Source organism: Macaca fascicularis, chromosome 17 (genome assembly GCF_037993035.2).
Source record: "Macaca fascicularis isolate 582-1 chromosome 17, T2T-MFA8v1.1".
Lineage (NCBI taxonomy): Eukaryota > Metazoa > Chordata > Mammalia > Primates > Cercopithecidae > Macaca > Macaca fascicularis.
Window position 1 is genome coordinate 1645600 of NC_088391.1, and position 20361 is coordinate 1665960.

The window sequence follows — 20361 nt, forward strand, 5'->3', positions numbered from 1 at the left end:
AGTTCTTTCCACATTGGGGCTGTGTTAAATAATGCTTGTTGCACATAACTGGTCTCCGCATCTCTGGTTATTTCTTTAGGGTGGACCTTTAGGAGCAGGATGGCTGGGTGAAGTATGTGGACTCTGTTAAGGGTTTTGATATATATTGCCAAACCACTTTCCAAAAAGCCTGTGATGATTCCTCCCTGATTGGCAGCTCACAAGTGCACCTTTCCCCACACAGGAGGACTTCTCGCCTAACTTTACTCAGGTAAATTCATGGTAGGTTGGTGGACTCGCCCCCCAAATGTTAATTGACTTTCATTTGTGCATCTCTCCAAAGTCAAAAGGCCCCGATATTCATATGCTAATAAAAGGAAACCACTTCACATCTCACTTCAGAACAAAAGTAACGAAAATCCCTTAGGAACATACACATAAGAAAACTTGAAAACCCTTTCAGTTATTTTTAAGCGTTGCTTCCTTGTTTTCAAAAATGACTCTGCTTCATTTACTTGAACATGTTTTAAAATGCAGTTGTCATCCATTCCATGTCTCCCAAAGCCGGACAGTTTGTTTTATGATAAATGGTGGCCTTAGCTCCTATCACGTGATTAGAGGGAATTCAGCACACATCCCAGCCTCTAATCACAGCTCTAATCTCGTTTTCACATTTCGCTCTGGTTATCCTACTTGACCCTGCTGACTGAAGCACATTCATTGTGCTGGTTAAAAGGACAGGAATTGAGTAGAAACAAGAGTGAGGTCTGAGAATTGTTTTGATAGCATGTGCCCATCCAGCTCTACGGCCAAATGAATAAAAAAGATCTGGAGTACAGCCAAAGCCGCTTGATAGAAAACTCTGACTTCCAAAATGTATTCTTGGTGTGGACAGCGAGCTCCCTGGGCAGGCACTGAGTGTCCCTATGCACACCTCACCCACTGTAGGTATCCAAGTAACATATGATCCTGTGAATAAGTATGAATGAACGAAGGATATTGTTTTCCCCATTTCTGCAGGAAAAAAATCCACAAAAGCCTGTTTGTCTTGGCGTTGGTTTTTTGTACCCTTTAACCCATTCCACAGACTAGCATCAACATGTATGTCACTGGTAGTCTTAATAAACATTAAATTAGGCCAGGTGCGGCGGCTCACACCTGTATTCCCAGCACTTTGGGAGGCAGAGGAGGGAGGATCACTTGAGCCCAGCAGTTTGAGACCAGCCTGGGCAATATAGTGAGATCCCTGTCTCTAAAAAATATTTTTAAAAATTTGCTGGGCATGGTGGCACACGCCTGTAGTCCCAGTTACTCAGGACATTGAGGCCTGAAGATCGCTTGAGCCCAGGAGTTGGAGGCCACAGCAGTGAGTTATGATCAAGTCACTGTACTCCAGCCTGGGTGAGTAAGACCCTGTCTCAGTCAACCAATATCAAATTAATCTTGGCAACTTTAACAAAGGGAGGGAAATAGAATGGCAGTCCTTCCTTTAGGCTTTGAAAAATGGTTTAAAGGGCATTAAAGTGTAGAAATATTTCATATAATATTTCATATAATCAAAACTCCTCAGAGGAAGTATGTAAAACACTCACAATATACCAGAGGAAAAAGGTGGAATATAAAAATGCTTTTGTTTTACATACAAATAATATGGATATATAAGAGAAGGGCTAGATGGGGGGAATACTGATATGCTTAGGGGTCAAATTTCAGATATATTTGCTGTATTCAAATATTTCCTCTTTATGGTTACCATTTTCTATTCTTTACTGCTTTTACAAAATAATATGACTCCAGGTCAGGCACAGGGGCTCAAATCTGTAATCCCAACACTTTAGGAGGCTGAGGCGGGCAGATCATTTGAGATCAGGAGTTTGAGACCAGCCTCACCAACATGGTGAAACCCCGTCTCTACTAAAAATACAAAAATTAGCCAGATGTGTTGGCGGGCACCTGTAATCCCAGCTACATGGGAGGCTGAGCCACAAGAATCACCTTAACCCGGGAGGTGGAGGTTGCTGTGAGCCGAGATCGCACCACTGCACTCCAGCCTGTGTGATAAAGTGAGACTCGGTCTCAAAAAAATAATAATAATATGACTCCAAACATTGAATAACCTAAAGCAGGATCTTTTACTGATAAGAATGTGAATATTCCAGAAAGCTGTGATTTAGAAATCCAAACTCCAAAAAGCAATTAAGCATTTTCTGCTGTCTCTGACACAAAACTCTTTAACATCTTTCTTGCCTCATGTCTCTAACTTGCTGCGTTTCACTAGAATGTGCTCCCGTCTGCCTTTCCTGATGTGGTGCCAGTCTGCGGCTGCAGCTGTTTTGGGTGTTAACTGAACGCTTGCCCACGTGACGTTCTCATTAGATTCAACAGGATGGAGAAGCTTCTGGTGCGCACCATCAGACTTGGGGGAGAAGGGGAAAGAAGAATGAGAATTTAAACAACAATCTCTCGTTTCAGAAGGTTTCCTTTTTCCCAGAAAAGTCTTTGAGTAAAACTCACCTGGAGGTTGAGAGCTTCTAGAATGTACCACAGAGCTGGGTTTTCAGTGATAAAATCAACCGCTTCTCTCTTGGTGAGTGCTCCTCCATGTCACTAGCCAGCAACGTTCCTCAAACAGGAGAATCTGTCGGACACTGCCAAAGAGAGAAATCCTCTCCCTCCTTCACACGCTGAGGATTAAAGGAGTTGGAACCGATGCTGACAAGTATACACAGGAGTTCCGCGTGGGGACCTGAGGCTGCTAGACTTCCTCACCCACTTAAGTCAAAACGCTGCCTGCTTACCGAAAGGAGCAAGTTCAGGTAGATCCAGATGGGCTCAGGAGACAACAAACACTACTTCTTGCCTTCAAGTGCAGGGTCAATCCCATGATTGCAGGTGCGTTTGGTGTGAAGGGCGTGCAGCCCCCGTTCTCTCCAGCTCTCTGGAGGCTCTCCCATGCCCTTCTGCCTCCCGTTGCCGATGACCCATCTCCAGATGCTGACCCCTTGATACTGGATTTCCCAGCCTCTAGAACTGTGAGAAATATATTTCTTTTCTTTACAAACTAGCCAGTCTGTGGTATTCTATTGTAGCAGCACAAAACAGAATGAAACACTGCCCAACCCCCAGCACATTCCCACTAGCACCCGTTCGGACACCTTGTCCTCCTGGGTAAGTCTTCGCTGAGAAGATCTGTCACTCCAGTGAGACTGAGTGCCTTGAAAATGTCCCGAGACACTGGGTGCTTCCCCCAGCCTCCAGGATGGGAAAGATCCTCAGAGAAAGCATTTAATGCATTCCGAATCACACAGTACAGCATGGAAATGCAATGGGGAGAGCCACTAATCTGCAGTAACGACAGACGTGGAAGCAGGAATATGGGGCAGGTGTTCAAAAGATGGTGGGCAGGCTCAGCTTCACCCTGGTTCCTGTGGCTGCACGACAAACTGTCACTCGCCTTTGAAGACCTCATCCCCGCGCTCTGTGGTGCTGGCCCCAAGCTCCTCTCTACCAACCTGAGAAGTTCTCTCCTCGTCCTGTTGTGTCCTCTGCCTGCTGTGTGCTCATCTTGGATGCCATGAGATCGCAGGCCCTTTCTTTCTTCCTGTCTGTCTCTCCTATTACATTGTGGGAGATACTTTAAGGAAATATTATTTGTCTCTGTTTACCCTGTGCCTCACAGGGCTGACATGTAGTAGGTCCTTGAATCCTCCCTGAATGAAATCTGACATCTCCTTTCAGCAAGTCAATGAATGTCATACTGAAAACTGCTTTTTGATGCTCAAGTATTTTTCTCTGGTATATTGAAATAATGGAGGCAAGGTAGTGGCCATTTACCACATAAGACAAAGTTAGAGAGGAATAAATTAAATTAAATAATAAATAAAATGAAATTCCCAAAATACCTTTCTCAAGCTAATGCTTAGTTTACAGATGAGAATACTGCCAGCATCAGGCATGAATTAATATTCTTTGTAGCAAAGGCCTGTATTTCAAATGCACCAATTTAATTAGATTCAACTTTTCTTATTGTGGTAAAGCAAACATAAAATTCAATATTTTAACCATTTTTAAGTGTATAGCTCAGTGATATTAAGTATATTCACACTGTTGTGCAACCATCACCACTATCCATCTGCAGATTTTTTAGTCTTCCCAAACTGAAACTCTACACCCATTCAACAGTCATTCCTCATCTTCCCCTCTCCCGCCCGGCAACCACCTCTGTGGTTGCTGCCTCTATGAATTTGCCTACCCTAGTACCTCTTTTTTTTTTTTTTTTCTGTTTTTGAGAGAGAGTCTTGCTCTGTCACCCAGGCTGGAGTGCAGTGGCCGGATCTCAGCTCACTGCAACCTCCGCCTCCTGGGTTTGAGCAATTCTCCTGCCTTAGCCTTCTGGGTTGCCAGGACTACACGCACCCACCACCACGCCTGCCTAATTTTTGTATTTTTAGTAGAGATGAGGTTTCATCCTGTTGGCCAGGCTGGTCTCGAACTCCTGACCTCAAGTGATCCTCCCACCTCAGCCTCCCAAAATGCTGGGATTACAGGTGTGAGCCACTGTGCCCAGCCCCTAGCACCTCTTATAAGTGAGATCACACGATATTCATCCTTTTGTGACTGGCTCATTTCACTTAGCATAATGTTTTCAAGGTGTGTCCTTGTTATAGCATGTGACAGGATTTCCTTCCTTTTTAGGGTTGAAAAATATTCCATTGTATGGATAGGCCACATTTTGCTCATCCATTCATCTGTTGATGGACATTTGAGCTGTTTCCATATTTGAGCGCTCATGAATAAATTAAAAGATGAAGTAATACGTTAAGCAATTTAAAAGTAAAGAAGTCATCCCCCTATTGGCTGTTTTGCTTTCTGCAGCCTCAAAATATTAAATGGAAAATTCTGGAGATAAACAATTATCTAAGAGTGCGTAGCCTTTTGAGTGGCGTGACGAAGTCCCACGCCGTCCCAAGCCATCTCACCCTTTGACGCGAGTCGTCCCATTGACCAGTGTCTCCACACTGTACTTGCTGCCCACCTGTCAGTCACTTAGTAGCCATCTAGATTATCAGACCAAAACATAGTATATATAGGGTTTGGTACTATCCGTGGTTTCAGACATCCACTGGGGGTCTTGAACCATATCCCCTGAGGAGAAGGGGGGGCTGCTGTAGCACTGAGAGACATATAATAAAAACCAGCAGTGCCCTGCCCACTCCAGATTCCTCTCCTGTTGTTCTCCAAGGGCAGCACCTTTCCTATCACTGAGCTCTTTCTCCTGGTCACTACAGCCATATTTCTAAACATACTTCAGTGCATTTTTTTTGTTTTGTTTTAGTTTTTAAATTTTCATGTAATCTACTGACTTCTCACCACAGAAGAGTTGGCTCTTCTACATACATACCCCCTCACATGTCCATCCATACCTATATCCCCTTTCCATCATCCCAAGACCACCACAGCATACATCTTGATAGAATAATGTTTCAGTGTTTATAGTACTATGTATGTCAGTCGGGATCGTCTGGAGACAGAATCCATACCAGTAATACTAACAGGGAAAATTTAACATAAAGAATTATTAGCTAGTAATTAAGGAATGAATTCCTGGGAGGCATAAAGTGAACACTGGAGAATGCAGGAGCAGCAGGTGTAGAGAGCAGCTGCTGCCTCTAGGATGGAGGGAAGGCAGCAACGCAGGACCAAGGCTGAGGCTGCGGCCTGTGGTAGAGTCAATGAGGTGCTGAGGCTGGGCCGATGGGCAGAAGTCACCACCGATTTGCCAGTGAAACTCACAGGAAAACTCCCCCTGGGGTTCTGCTGGCGGTCTCTCCACGAAAACAAGAAAAACGGGGACTGAACCCCAAGAAAACCCTTTCCTCTTGCAATGTCTTCCCATGCCCTTTACTGACAAGCCTTGCCATTGCGACGGCCAGCAAACGGGAAATGCTTACAGGGTCCTGCTCAGGTAGCACAAAGAAAGGTAGAAGGGTGGATTTAGAGCCGAGAGACAATCAAGTGACAACTGGGGCATGATGATATGTCACACAGCCGCCATCCTTCAGCGCCTCTCATCCGGGCTGCAGCTCCTGTTTCCTGGATCCCCTGTCCTCATTCATCATCTCATTTCGGCGGAACAGAGCCACCTCTTGACAATGACATCTAAGGGGGAAACTTTCTGAGGACTTGCGGATCTGAAAATGCCCTTCCTCCACCGGATAGCTCAGCTAGACATAGAATTTCAGGTTGGAAATAATTTTTTTTCAGCATTTTAAAGGCTTTACAGCACTGTTTTTTTTAACTTCCAGCGCTGCTGTCAAATCATTTTCTGATTCCAGATATTTTGTATGAAATCTGCTTTTTGGATTTTTTTTTTCTCCCTCTTTGGAACCTTGTAGAATCTTTGCTTCACATCCCATTTTTTGAAATTTCACGATGATGTGTTTTGGTCTGAGACTTTTTAAATTAATTACCCTGGGCACCCTGTGCCCTTTCAACATGGATAATCTCACTTTCCCATTCTAGAAACGTTTCCCATATTATCTCTTTGCCATTTTCTTCCCCTGCACTTTCTCTGTCCTCTCTCTCTGGAATTTGTAGTTGTCTGATAGTGGACCTTCTGGATTAAATCTATAGGATTAAAAAAAATCTTTTCTCTTTCTTACTTTGTCCTTCTTTATCTTTTTGATCTACTTTATGTGAGATTTTCTTAAATTTTTTGTCCGATCTTTTGACTGAATATTTTATTTCTGCTATCATATTTTGAATTTTTCCAAGTCTTTCTTAATATTCCTTTTTCGTAGCCTCTGATTCTTGCTTCCTGGATATGTCTTTTTTTTTTTTTAATCGAATTAAAGTTTTCCTTTGCTTCCTACATCGTAGCACTTTTTTCCCATTTCCTTCTTGTTTTGGTTCTCTTTCATGTCGAAAGCTTTCTTCAAATGTCTAATCCATGCTTACCTAGAGTGCAAACCCCTGAAGGGAGCTCTGTGGACCTGAGGAGGGTTTCCTGACTGTAAGGTCATTGTGCAGAATCGTGACGTCAGCAGCTGTAGGTATCACTGTCATTTGTCCTGGGCTGTTTATCCCCCCAGAGAGGAATCGTCAGATCTTCTGCAAGCCTGGCCTCAAGCATCCTGGGTGCCAAGCAGCAGGGCTCTCACTTTCAGCTGTAGACTGGCATGCAACCTGCCGGCTTCAGTCTTGCCTGGCCTCTCTGAGTCCCAGGCTTCTCTACTGCACTTTTTCCGGAGACTAAACCTCAACTCCTAGGTGTGGGGAATGGCTGCTAAGGCTGGGGGCAGGATCTTGGAAAGGACTACATGGTTTTTCTGGCAGACTTTTAAACAATCTGATCTTCAGAGTGTCTGATGCTTCCAATTCCTAAGACTTTTTGGAGTTCTGGGGCATAATTGCTAGCTTTTGGTTAGCTTTCCTTTTTACCAACACGTATTTTAACTTTCTAGGCAGCGTAGTGATTAGGCACACAGACTTGGAGCCCAGACTGCCTGTTGGAACCCTTGTTTCATTTGCTAGCTGATGAGTGTTGGCAAGTTATTTGAACTCTTTGTGCCTCAGTATCTCCACATGTAAAACGGGGATAATAATACACTACTCTGTAATAGCTTACGGCAGGGGTCAGCACACCACAGCCATCAGTGCAAATCTGGCCCATGGCCTGTTTATGTATGGCCTATGAGCTAAGAATGCTTTTCACATTTTAAACGGTTGTAAAGAATCCAAAAAAACTCATAAAAGAACATGCAACAAAATGTTAGTAAGAGGTGAAACCAGCTGGGCTTCGGGGTTGGGTGGGGACTTGGAGAACTTTTGTGTCTAGCTAAAGGATTGTAAATGGACCAATCAGCGCTCTGTGTCTAGCTAAAGGATTGTAAATGGACCAATCAGAGCTCTGTGTCTAGCTAAAGGATTGTAAATGGACCAATCAGTGCTCTGTAAAATGGACCAATCAGCAGGACATGGGCGGGGCCAAATAAGGGAATAAAAGCTGGTCCCCTGCCACCAGCCACCAGCGGCAACCTCCTGAGGTCCACTGGCATGCTGTGCAGTCTTGGTTCTTTTCCTTTTCACAGTAAATATTGCTGCTGCTTAACCTTTGGGTCTGTACTATCTTTATGAACTGTAATACTCGCGAGGAGGGTCTGCGGCTTCACTCCTGAAGTCAGCCAGACTACGAACCCACTGGAAGGAAGAAACTCCGGACACATCTAAACACATTTGAAGGAATAAACTCTGAAGAGTTGTAACACTCACCGTGAGGTCCGGGGCTTCATTCTTGAAGTTAGCAAGACCAAGAACCCACCAGAAGGAATTCAGGACACATTAGGAGGTCCACAAAGCCTCAAATACTCGCCCTTTGGCCCTTAATAGAAAGGTTTTCCATGCTTTGGCTTATAGGGCGGTTGTATTAACTGAGTTAATATAGCTAAAGTGCTGGAAGAAAACATCTATTCCCCAACTTGGAAGTATGTGGTCAATACATGTAACAGAGTTTTCAGTATACTGGTGGCATTTAAAGCCATTGAGACTACGTAAGAACCCCACAGATTTAAGTTAGATAAGAGGCTCAAGAACTGAGCTGTGGACATCCTAACTTTAAGAGGTTAGGGGCTAAGGGGTTAAGGATGGTATTAGCAAAGAATACTGAGAAGAGCCATATGAAGTAGGAGAAAAATCAGGAGATCATAGAATATAGGAAACTAAGTTCAAAAACATGTTTCAAAAAGGAAGTCATGCGCTGCAGTTTAAAATGCTAAGTAGTATGATGATTAAGAATTACCTACTGGGCCGGGCATGGTGGCCCACTCCTGTAATCCTGTAATGGTGGGACATGCCTGTCATCCCAGCTGCTCAGGACGCTGAGGCACGAGAATTACTTGAACCGGGGAGGAGGAGGTTGCAGTGAGCCAAGATTGCACCACTGCACCACAACCTGGGCGACAGAGCAAGACTCAGTCTCAAATATAAATACATAAATAAAATTGCATTTATAAGAAATTGAAGTAGAAAGCAAGGTTAACAAGTAGGAATTGCCAAGTTCAGGCTGCAGACCAAGTCTTACCTACGACCCATTTCTACAAGGCACACTAGCTAAGGATGGTTTATGCATTTTCTGATGGTTGGAGACATTTTTAAAAATATTTTGTGGCATATAGCATTCAAATATTTCCATGAATAAGGCTGTATTAAAACGCAGACACACTTTTTCATTATGTATGGCCTTTGGTGGCTATTTCGCTGCAAGGGCAAGGCTGAGGAGCTGTGAGGGAGTAGCCTGTGGCACTCTCAGCTCTGTGCCGCGCTTAGCACACTGCAGCGAGGGCTTCACATCAGTGTTTCAAGTGCCATGCACATTGCCACGCCAACATCTTATTTTCACCAGTGCAAACTCACCATGTCAAAGCAATTAAAGTGTCCTTTGGGTGCTCCAATGTTAAGGCACAGTGGAGTTGGATTCTGCTATTGCATTAGCTGGCTTTGTGTTTATTGTGAAATGACATGACAGCGATGCTAAAGAACACAGTGTCCATCAACATGACCAGCCTGAGCCCTCCTCACAGTATGTCCAACTCACAGGAGAGCCACGGTCAGAAAAATTAGAAAATTTGAAACAGAACCTCTCACTCCAGCACAATTTCCTCAAAAAATAAAAAATTCAAATGAGGCTGCAACCAAAAGTTTCCAGCGGCTCATTTGTTAGCCAAGCAAGGAAAGCCACTTCCCAATGGTAAATTAATTAAATTGTATTTGATTGCAGCAGCCAAAGAAATGTATCCAGAGAAAATAAGCTTGTTTAAGAGTACTGGCCTTTTGGCAAAAAGACTTGCTTAAAGACTTGAAGAGTCATTTAAAATTTTGAAAACAAGGTAGATGTTTTCAAGTGTTTTTCTTTGCTCTTGATGATTTTTTACCAACACTGCTTAGGTGTCTTTTCAGTGTGTCTCATTGCAAGTTTAAAGTGACTGAAGAATTATTAGCATCTATGAGTAGATCTGTAGGTAAAGTGGAGAAAACCTGAAAATAGAATTGGCTGAGTGCAACTAATGGTGGCAAAATTACGAAGCAGAAAAAGTCTTAGTTGAAATGTAAATGTTTAAAGCCTAAGGTTGTTCATGGTATTATTTATCAGCAGTGCTTTGCAGTAAATACGTCGTGAATGGATCACGTGTTACTGAACCAGCAGTGTCAATGGCGAACTTCATTCACTTTCTTGGATTTAACTATCGTCAATCCTGTGAACATCTGTCAGACAGCACAGTTGAACATCCCGACTTGCCCTACCACAGAGCAGGTCAATGACTTGGCCGCAACCAAGTTTTATTTGATGTTTTGAGCTCAGGGCAAAGACTGCAATTGTTCTGAATGAGATAAACCACACTCAACCACTACGACTCAACACTGAATAGCTCTGGAAGTTATTTTGTTGCAAGCTTGATGATGTTTCTTGATGAATTCACCCTAAAATTACAAGGCAAAACAGTGCTTAAATGCAAAACATACTGCAGTAAGGTTATTTCAGTTAATGATGACAACTAATGTTGCTTGAATCACAAGTAACATCAAGCTGCTTATGCAATTCTCATGCTGTCAAAAGTCAAAAGCAATGGCATTCCCATCCCCACACATTGAGAGCAGACACGTTGCCAGTCTCAAACTAGAGTTCCAGCAGTGTTTTTCAGAGCTCAATGCAAGTGTGAAGGAAATTTCTGTACGTCAAAGTCCATTTAATTGGGAAACTGAGCAGATCACATCTAACTTTTAACTGAAGGAGATTAATCTGCAACACAGTAACATGCTGAAAGGTAACTATCAAGAGAACGATCTAACGGAATTGTACAAATGCTTTCCAAGTGATGAATATTTTACTATAATCATACGCTCATGGACTGATATCAGTGTTTGGCAGCATTTACCTGCTTGAAAAGATTTTTTTTTTTTTTTTTGGAGACGGAGTCTCGCTCTGTCGCCCAGGCTGGAGTGCAGTGGCGCAATCTCGGCTCACTGCAAGCTCCGCCTCCCGGGTTCACGCCATTCTCCTGCCTCAGCCTCCCGAGTAGCTGGGACCACAGGCGCCGCCACCACACCCGGCTAATTTTTTGTATTTTTAGCAGAGACGGGGTTTCACCGTGTTAGCCAGGATGGTCTCGATCTCCTGACCTCGTGATCCGCCCGCCTCGGCCTCCCAAAGTGCTGGGATTACAGGCGTGAGCCACCGCGCCCGGCCTGAAAAGACATTTCCAAAGATGAAATACATTAAAACCTAACAAGTGAACATTTGCAATCAATTTTGATCATAGCTAACTACTTACTTGGAACTCCAATTAAGTGAAACAGTCCCCTAAAAAGCATTCTATCCCTCTCATTAGTAGACTCGATTAAGAAAAACTGTACTCAATTATTATTTTGAATTTTGTCAGTTAAAAAAATACACGGACATTCCTCTAAGTACTTACATAATATCCTCAATGCTGCCTCTTGGTCTGCAAGGCCTGAAATACTCACTCTCTGGTCCTTTACAGAAAAAGCTGACCAACCCCTGAGTGTACAGAATGGAGAAGGGTTCACGTGCAGCGGGAAAGGTATGGGATGGCAATCCAGCTGCCAAGCGTGTTCCTCGGCAGTCAGCTGCCCACGTGCAGGTGAAGCAGGCAGGGCAAGCGTATGGAGCGCGGCTGGGGCTGGCTCTGCTAAGTTCCTTTCCGTGTATTCACCTGCTATCTTCCACAATTGTGCTGCAGGCTCGCCTACTCTTTTTGTCTCCGCGTGTGCTTACTAAACATTTGCTCTACCAGTCGAGAAGAGGTTCATGGATGACTGGGGTAGCCTGGAAGGACTACCTGTTTCAGTCTGTCACAGACACGAATGGCCAAGTAGTTCCGGAGCACCCATGGGCTTTTAGACACAAAGATCTAATGTGGGTCACACCTCTGCCACTTCCTAGTTGTGTGACCTTAGGCGTTCGCTCATCTTCAAACTGGGAATAGTAATACCAACAGTACATCAGGGGTTGGCACACAGAAAAGCACTGCAAGAACTGTTGCTTTTATTCTCACAGTAACTCAAGGAAAAAAGAATCTTGCCTCAAACTTATGGCAAACAAGTAGAGAAATGGACGATTCAAACACTACACCACACTAGCTTTGACTAGCCACTTACCTATTACGGCAAAATGAAAAGCACATGTCCCCACAGGTCACAGCTTTCTGGAGTCCGGTGTAGATAAACTAAGAAAGTGACATCTGAAAACAAAATGGGAGGTGCAGACTAACACCACATCCTCATCCTTCTGTATGTAGTGGGGAGTTGCTTAGTTTTCTCCTAGGGGAAGGCTTTCACACTTAGAAAACCATAAAAATGTTTTCCATTTGCCAACCAATGCACACGCGTATAAAATAAGGTTCATGAAGAAAATGCCTCTATTATGTCCTATTCCATGCAATTCTATTTCATTTTTTAAAGTGTAGGTGGAGCACTTTTTAGACTGTAGGGCTTTGGGTTTTTAGCCAAGGTGTTTAAAATGCAACTCTCTGGGAGACTTGCACCCAGACTTACTAAACCCATCTCCAGCGGGCAGACCAGAAACCTCCAGTTTAACGAAATCCACAAGTGATGTTTAAGTGTTACTATTTTGAGCAGTACTACAGACCATCAAGTCCTACATCTTCATCTCCTTGGCTCTCACACATGGAAGGTTACAGGAACTCAAGCTGTACTAGTATGTTGAGCAAATCAGAAAAGATACACACCCACGCACAAATGCAAGGAAGTGTTCAAAGGCACACCAAAAAACAGGTAATTTCTTCATTGATCACAGGTCATATTTCCAATGGTTCCTTTATTTTCAAAATGCTTAAAAGCACCTGTAATCATTGATTCATTCAACAAACATTTACTAACACCTAATAGGTGCTAGGGACTTTTCTAGGTGCTTGGGATCCAACAGGGAAAAATTCCCTACATTACATTCCAGCCAGTTATGTTCTGCTCTTACAGCAAGGTGACTGGTTAAAAACTGAATGAACAAACACTGATTCATAACCTCTAAAGATCGAGCGCCTTCCACCTGGTTCACTCTTATTTTTCAATCTGCTCATCTCCGCATCCTAAAAGCCGGTACCTCTCCCTTTCCAGAATGGGCAGACAGGTGTCATGGTGAAGTCTGGAACCGCAGTCGGGAGATGGAGCTGTGTCACAAAAAGTAGCTCCTTGAAAAATTACTTGATCAGGGTATTTTACTCAAAATACAAGTGTGATCATGCTCAATAAGGCCTAAGTGCCCATCTTATTCTGATACTCCATCACATTCCCATTTCTCCCAGACTACACTAAGTCCTCGGGAGGAAGGGCTGGGTCTGAATTCTGTGTTCCCAGCACCTGGAATAATTAGTGTGTGGAAGAATCTGAGTATTTGTTGAATGAATAAATGACTGGCTCCACGGCATGACTGCAGCTCTTCATGAACGTTTATTTACGCAGAATACTTGTAATGCTCCAAGTATTGAGGCAAGATGAAAAGTAAAAGAAAGCAATTGTTAAGTGTTTCAAAATTCCGTAATGGTTCTAGAGCTGCCATTTATATTTATGCCTGTTCTAACAACTTCATGCATTTTTCTTAAAAATCTAATACATGAATTCTAAAGAAGAAAGTCTTCAGTTACCTCTACCAAAGCTAAGCAATTTAAAAAGGGGGGAAAATGGCTACGTATTTCATTGGAAGGAAAATTCTAGACCCGACACCAGTTTCCTTGTAGAGGTCAGCAGTCCCTAACCACCAGTTCTGAGATCCAAAAAATCTCTGAAAACCTAGTTTTTCTGTTAAGTTTGTGAGAAAAATTGACCTAAACTATGTCAGGCAGATAGCTTACTGCCTTATAGTTAATCCCAGTTACTATGAACGTCTCATTTATAACCGCAGAAATACTAACGTTTGATTATGGGGTGTTGCCCCAGGCCCACTGAGGGTGTTATGTAATCTACGTTATATATATCATCTCTGAAAAGCAGAAAATTCTGAATTCTAAAACCCTAAGGGTTTCAGATAAAGGATTATAGTATACTTACAAAGAAAGTAAAAGCAATGGAAGCCTCATGCTGTATACCATTTGTATACTATTGCCATCTGCTGATGTCGATATAGAACTACAAATATGTAATCCAAATGGCAAGATTTCATCTTGCTTATAGGGTTAAGAGAAGCACACTCATAACTTGGAAAATAGTTGAAATTTTATTTTCAAAAGTAATTATTATTAAAAAAATCCTTAGTGGATGAAGTTTTAAAAAAAACTCTACAATGTTTGCAAGAATTCGTGTGCTCCATCCATCCTACGTAACCTAGAAGCTGGATTACTCATTTGATTCAATGTACTTGAACACCTTTTAGATTTCTCTTTAGTGCATGGTGAGCGTGCTCTAGCTATCCCTTTTGGGTGCTATTTTTAACTCCTCTTGTATTAAGTTGGGCTGAAAGCCACAGATAAGGACCTATGCCATCAACACCACACCATCAAAATATTCAGAAATTGCTCTACTGACCATTTCCAACAGAGCTAAAAGCAATGTCCAGGTTACAGAATCTCACGTTTCATATACCGCATCATCACAGGCGCTAGTAATCCTCTCTGTGAACTGTCTTCTAGACCATAACGGCCTTTTGAAGTACTTCTGTGTGTCCACAATGATCTCTTTCTAACACCAATACTCTTAAGTTCTCTAGGAGTTTAAATATACTGTATGTCTTGTTTACCCCCAAAAGATGTAAGTTCTTCAACACTAATGTCTTCTTTTGCTTTCTCTTCCTAACTACCATGGTTAGCAGCAGCCTTTTAGCACAGAAGAAACATAATTAACAAATACTAACTTTTGTGATAATGAATTTTAGTGTGCTGCATTTACTTCTGAGGAGTTATCTGAATTGGACTTTTAAAATTAGGCCTAACATGTTCTTAGCGCTAAGGTTATTTTAGAAAAGATCTTTCTCCTCTCCAGGAAAAATGTGTCTTTAAGTAAATGACAAGGATTCAATGTAAGCAATCCAGAAAGAATAAAAGACCTAAGATCCCTAAAAGAGCTACAATTGTTCTTTTCATTGCACAAGAGAAAATATGCTGTTAAGATTGACACCTCTTAACAACTAATGGTCTTTCGTTCTATTCTTAATATACAGGTTAAACCTTACATTCTCTTTTCTCTCTCTTTCCCAAAAGGCCTAAATTCATGAACTTGTTTAACTCAGTAACTAATCAGGACATCACTTGCCCTGATTTTAGGGACCTTCCCTTTTCCACTTCAAGACAGGGGATCACAGTCACTTACTTGAGGTATCCCTCTGACATCTAACTTCCAAGTAAAGAAAAAAAAGTACAAATTGGGACAGCACTTTAAGTTGTTTCTATTCTCAGATCCAAACTGTTACAGATAACCTGCTCTGGACATCAACTTCTAAACTGATATAATCCTCAGAACACAGTGGAATGGAATAAATGAAATTCAAAATCTTCTCTAAAAATGAGTAAGGGGCTTATTAAGGGGGAAATCCAAAAGTATGTAATTTAAAGAAATTTATTCTTTAAAAATATTTTCATGTACACTTTCATGACTATTTTGAGGGGAACAAGGAGATTATCCTACAGTCAATATTAGCTTAAAAACATAAGTGACACGTATAACAATACATTTTGGAAATAACTGGCATAATAAAAATGCAAATGTTTGTAGTGATTTAAGGCTGCAAGATATTTAAGATCCCAGATTAAACGAACCCACATTAGAGTAATGCAAACCAAAACTTGCAATTTTATGATTTCTTCATACTATAACCCTTAATACTATGCATAAAGAAGTTACCCCATTCCCAAGTCATAACTAGAAAGGACAAAGGGAAAGTCTGTCAGAAAAACAGTGATAAATTTGAATGCATAGTAAATATGCATCCTCCTCCTATTTCAATGTTTAACATACTGACAACCCCATTTAATAAAAGAAAACCATGAGTTACTATTTAAGCAAAAATTATTTTTATGGAAAAAAAAAGTTGAGCTTCTTGCCTAGAAAAATCCTTTAATATCTATGTTACCTAATACAGTAAAGACTTTTAAAATGTGTTAATGAAGATTCAATTTGCATGGGAAATCCACTTCCTTCAGTGTGGATAAATATTTTTCACTGGATCATTTTAAATGGCAAAATCTTCAGAAAACAGAACAGAAAAATATAGCATCTTCAATAAACATTTCAAGACAATAAAGTTATATTTACAGGATGCTATCTATAATCAGAGATCACCTAGAAGCAAAAGGAAATTGCTATCATTTCATTGTCCTTTTCTCCACAGTCAACTATGACCACATAAACTAAGATCCAAGAATCAATGAAATGTGTTTTAGGTGAAGTAAGTTTCACAGAACAAACAATTCTCATAAAATAAGTTTTTCTTTTTCTTTTCCCCCTGAGAATCAAGTTAATCTATCGTTGGATTGCAATCAAGACAGAGACAAGAGCTCTAAATCCTCAACCATGTCAAGATCAAAATTATGTAGACATTTCCACTTAGAAAAGCTAAAAATGTACAAATGAAGAAACTGTAAATAGCAAGACAAGGTGCTTGATAGTAGTACTATGGCAGAAATTTATGGTATTTGGTAACATATACAATAAGTGACACCTGGGAAAAACTTTATTGCTTTTGATGGAATATAGCACCACTTTGAAGACTAAAAGATGGTTAGAATTAACCACCTTTTAATCAACAATAGGCATTAATAGGAAAAGTGCTAAAAGAAGTAGTTCTGGAAAAAGGTAAGTTAGAGGAAATTTTTGTATTATATATTTTAAATGTTACCCACTTGTCTTCGTTAAATAGACAATCAGCAATCTATTTTGGTAATGTAATATCAGATTTGCTACTATCAGTCTGATTATCACTCAACAATATAAAATCAAGGGACAGAAAAGTCATTAAACTTATAAAACAAGTTAGAACATTATAAAGTAATTTTAGGCCAAAAACATTCAGATAATTATTGCTTAAATATACAATAATGACACCTGTGAAATTTTCCAAATCAGAATTGAGAAAATTTCTTTTGTGTGCTGTAACATTTATCCTGTGGGAGAGAGGAGTATCTAAGGATGTGTAGCAATTGCTAGCCACTACGGAAAATAGCTCAATTTTCCACTGAACAATTTCTAAACACTCATGCTACCATGGTCATTCAGGAATCAGAAGAAAACGTGATCACACACATGCTAGAAAACGGCCAAATGATTTCAAGATAATTTGCAGCTAGCACTTTGTTCAGTCTTTAGAAAGTAGATTTTAAGTTTCCTTATTCTAAAAGAAAAGGTCTGAATGGATAAATTGCTATGCAGAAGCACAAATTTTTTTTATGCAACCTTCTATAAGAAGTAATTTAAAAAGCCAAACAATCTAACATTGAATGGGATTTCCTCTGAGATTGACTTTCTCTATTAGTTTCTTTGTTCCTCAATCATTTGCAGTATCAGAATCACTACACTGGTAATCTTCATAATAAAATGTGATCCTATCTTATTTAACGTAGCTTGACTTTCTGTAACTATTTCAGGAGTGGAATTTCTAAAAATAATTTTATCCAATGTAAACAGGCACAAGAATTCTAATAAAATTGCTAAGTTTTAGAGTACTACACAGGTAACATTGCAGCATGATCTGTATCCTTAAGAGGGAAAAAAAGAAACAAAAATCAAACCTCTATAAATGAAGAGGATTTCAGATATTTATGGCTGGCATAAAAGAAAACAGAATTTTATACTTTCATCAGACATTTTTACAAAGGAAATGTCTTGATGATCTTTTCAACTTACAATCATTTATATATATATATATATATACACACACACATACATACATATATATACATATATATATATATATTTGTTTTTTTATTGATTGGGTGATGCAGAAAGCCACAAATGAGAAAAGGACACTAAGGTTTTAATAAGGGGAACAAAAAGTTGTTTTCACCAGTATAGATTCACATTACAGTACACCAATATTGACAGCATTCTCTTGTCTATTTTTGGTACAGAAGATGGTATCTCTCTACATAACCTTGTAAGGCTTCAGTAACTAAAATGCAAAACAAAACAAAAAAAACCCCAAAACAAAACAAAAACCCCAGCCTATTAGTTTACAGTTTATTTTAAAAATTCCGAAAGACACTGCAAGTTCTAAACTTTTAGTAGTGCTACCCATACACAACCATCTGGTTAAGAACCCAGTAAAAGAGCCCCCTTCCAAGGAAGCTTTGCAACAGTAGCGTTGTGCAATATGGATGTTTCTTACTACAAGAAAAAAATTATACATGGCACATTCTCATTCATATTCTGTAATGTAAAAAGTTACAAACATACCTAATCAAATAAATAATAATAAAAAAAGAATTTGAATGTATTTGTTAAGTATCCTAAAACCACTACATAGAATAATGGCAACTTTCACTCACAGATTATTTACATGGTAATACCCAGTGTGGGTACACTGCTACAAAACTCAAAACAGAAGGAGTAAACTTGAAATGTTTTCCATAATAAAGATCTAGCAGCGTGACTATCTAATGCTGTTTTATCCCGATTGCTTCTGAAACGTTCCTTTTTAGTCTGTGTCTTCATCCAGTTCATAATTGTCTTTATCATAAATATCTTTTACTAGAAGAACCCGTACAAGCATATTTTCCAAGGTGTTTCGGTCCAGTGAAGTAGATGTATACCAGACAGGGCTATCTGTAGAACTAGAGCATTCTGGTTGCAAATAAAAAACATCCATCCTCTGATTAAGATTCTGTGGACTTTGGAGGTGGGAGGAAAGAGAGGAAAAAGTCAATTTCACAAAATACATACAAAATTTCCCACAACTTTCGTTTCTTCTTTCAAGAATAATTCAGACCCCATTAATCACGCTATATGACCAGACCCTATGCCTCACTGCCTCCATTATTCTGTCATTAAAATATTCTGTTATTTTCTGTGACAGAGATTATTTCTCACCACAATTTTAACTCTATTTCATTAAATCCAAGACACCATCAATAGACATATCACTCATTATTTTAATGTTACCATTAAGCAAGTAAAACACTGCCAATTATGATTTCAAGATGCAACAATTTAAACTGTGCATCCCAGTTTCAGAAATAGTGAAACGTGAAAATGTCTTAGAATTGATGAAATATGGCAGCACATAAAATTAAAAAAATTCTTACAGCATTACATAATAGAAACTTAATTTTTAAAATACCAACAAGATAATAGTGAGATAGGAATTTCCATGTAACAAATAGTTACTACCAACTGAAGACCCTGACACTATTGCAGCCAAATAGGACTACCCTAAACCATGGTGAGAAATACAAGCTGAGCATCCCTAATTCAAAAATCCGAAATCTGAAACTCTTTGCCAAAATGACACCAAAAGTGGAAGGTTCCACACCTGACCTCATGTGAGGAGTTCGCAGCCAAAACACAGGCACATAACACACAGGTTACTCGGCATCCCCAAGGGGAAAATAAAATCACCATCAGGCTATGCATAAATAAAATTATCTTCAGGCTACATGTATAAGGTGTATATGAAATATAAATGAATTTCATGTTTAGAGTTGGGTCCCATCCCTAAGACATGTTGTATATGCAAATATTCCAAAATCCAAAAAAGTCTGAAATCTAAAACACTTCTGGTCAGAAGCATTTTGGATAAGGGGCATTCAACTTGTACTACTACCATCCTATACATGACACTGTTGCTTTTACGAGTTCTTGAGGGCCATCCTGGGGACCTCACTGTGATTTATAAATTTGTTTAAATAGGGAAGTACATTTTGAATTCATGCTGACCTTCTGAAAATTAGAGAGTGCTTACTTAAAACAATAGGCAAGCATAAAATAATCTATGATCTCTAAACGTTTTATTGGCTTAAACTTTTTTTTTTTTTTTTTTTTTGAGACGGAGTCTCGCTCTGTCGCCCAGGCTGGAGTGCAGTGGCGCGATCTCGGCTCACTGCAAGCTCCGCCTCCCGGGTTCACGCCATTCTCCTGCCTCAGCCTCCCGAGTAGCTGGGACTACAGGCGCCCACAACCGCGCCCGGCTAATTTTTTGTATTTTTAGTAGAGACGGGGTTTCACCGTGGTCTCGATCTCCTGACCTTGTGATCCGCCCGCCTCGACCTCCCAAAGTGCTGGGATTACAGGCGTGAGCCACCGCGCCCGGCCCGGCTTAAACTTTTTTAAATGCCTGTTGGTCTAAGATTGGGGGAAAAAAAAATTCCAGAACATGATTCCATTTTTCATACCTGCTTGACTGTTTTCTCTTAAATGTAAATACTTCAC

The 20361-nt window shown here is 40.4% G+C and overlaps 1 protein-coding gene across 28 annotated transcripts in view; it reads right to left on the reverse strand.

Annotated features, from left to right (window-relative positions):
* Nucleotides 1-17954: 17954 nt before the first annotated feature.
* The window catches only part of ZMYM2 (zinc finger MYM-type containing 2), a 129230-nt gene continuing 126823 nt past the window's right edge, over nt 17955-20361 (reverse strand). For all 28 annotated transcript variants that reach the window (XM_074021696.1, XM_074021692.1, XM_065533053.2 and 25 more), the window contains one exon: nt 17955-18824. In XM_074021696.1, coding sequence (XP_073877797.1) covers nt 18632-18824 — 193 coding nt within the window. In that variant the 3' untranslated portion in view covers nt 17955-18631. The remainder of the gene's footprint in view (nt 18825-20361) is intronic.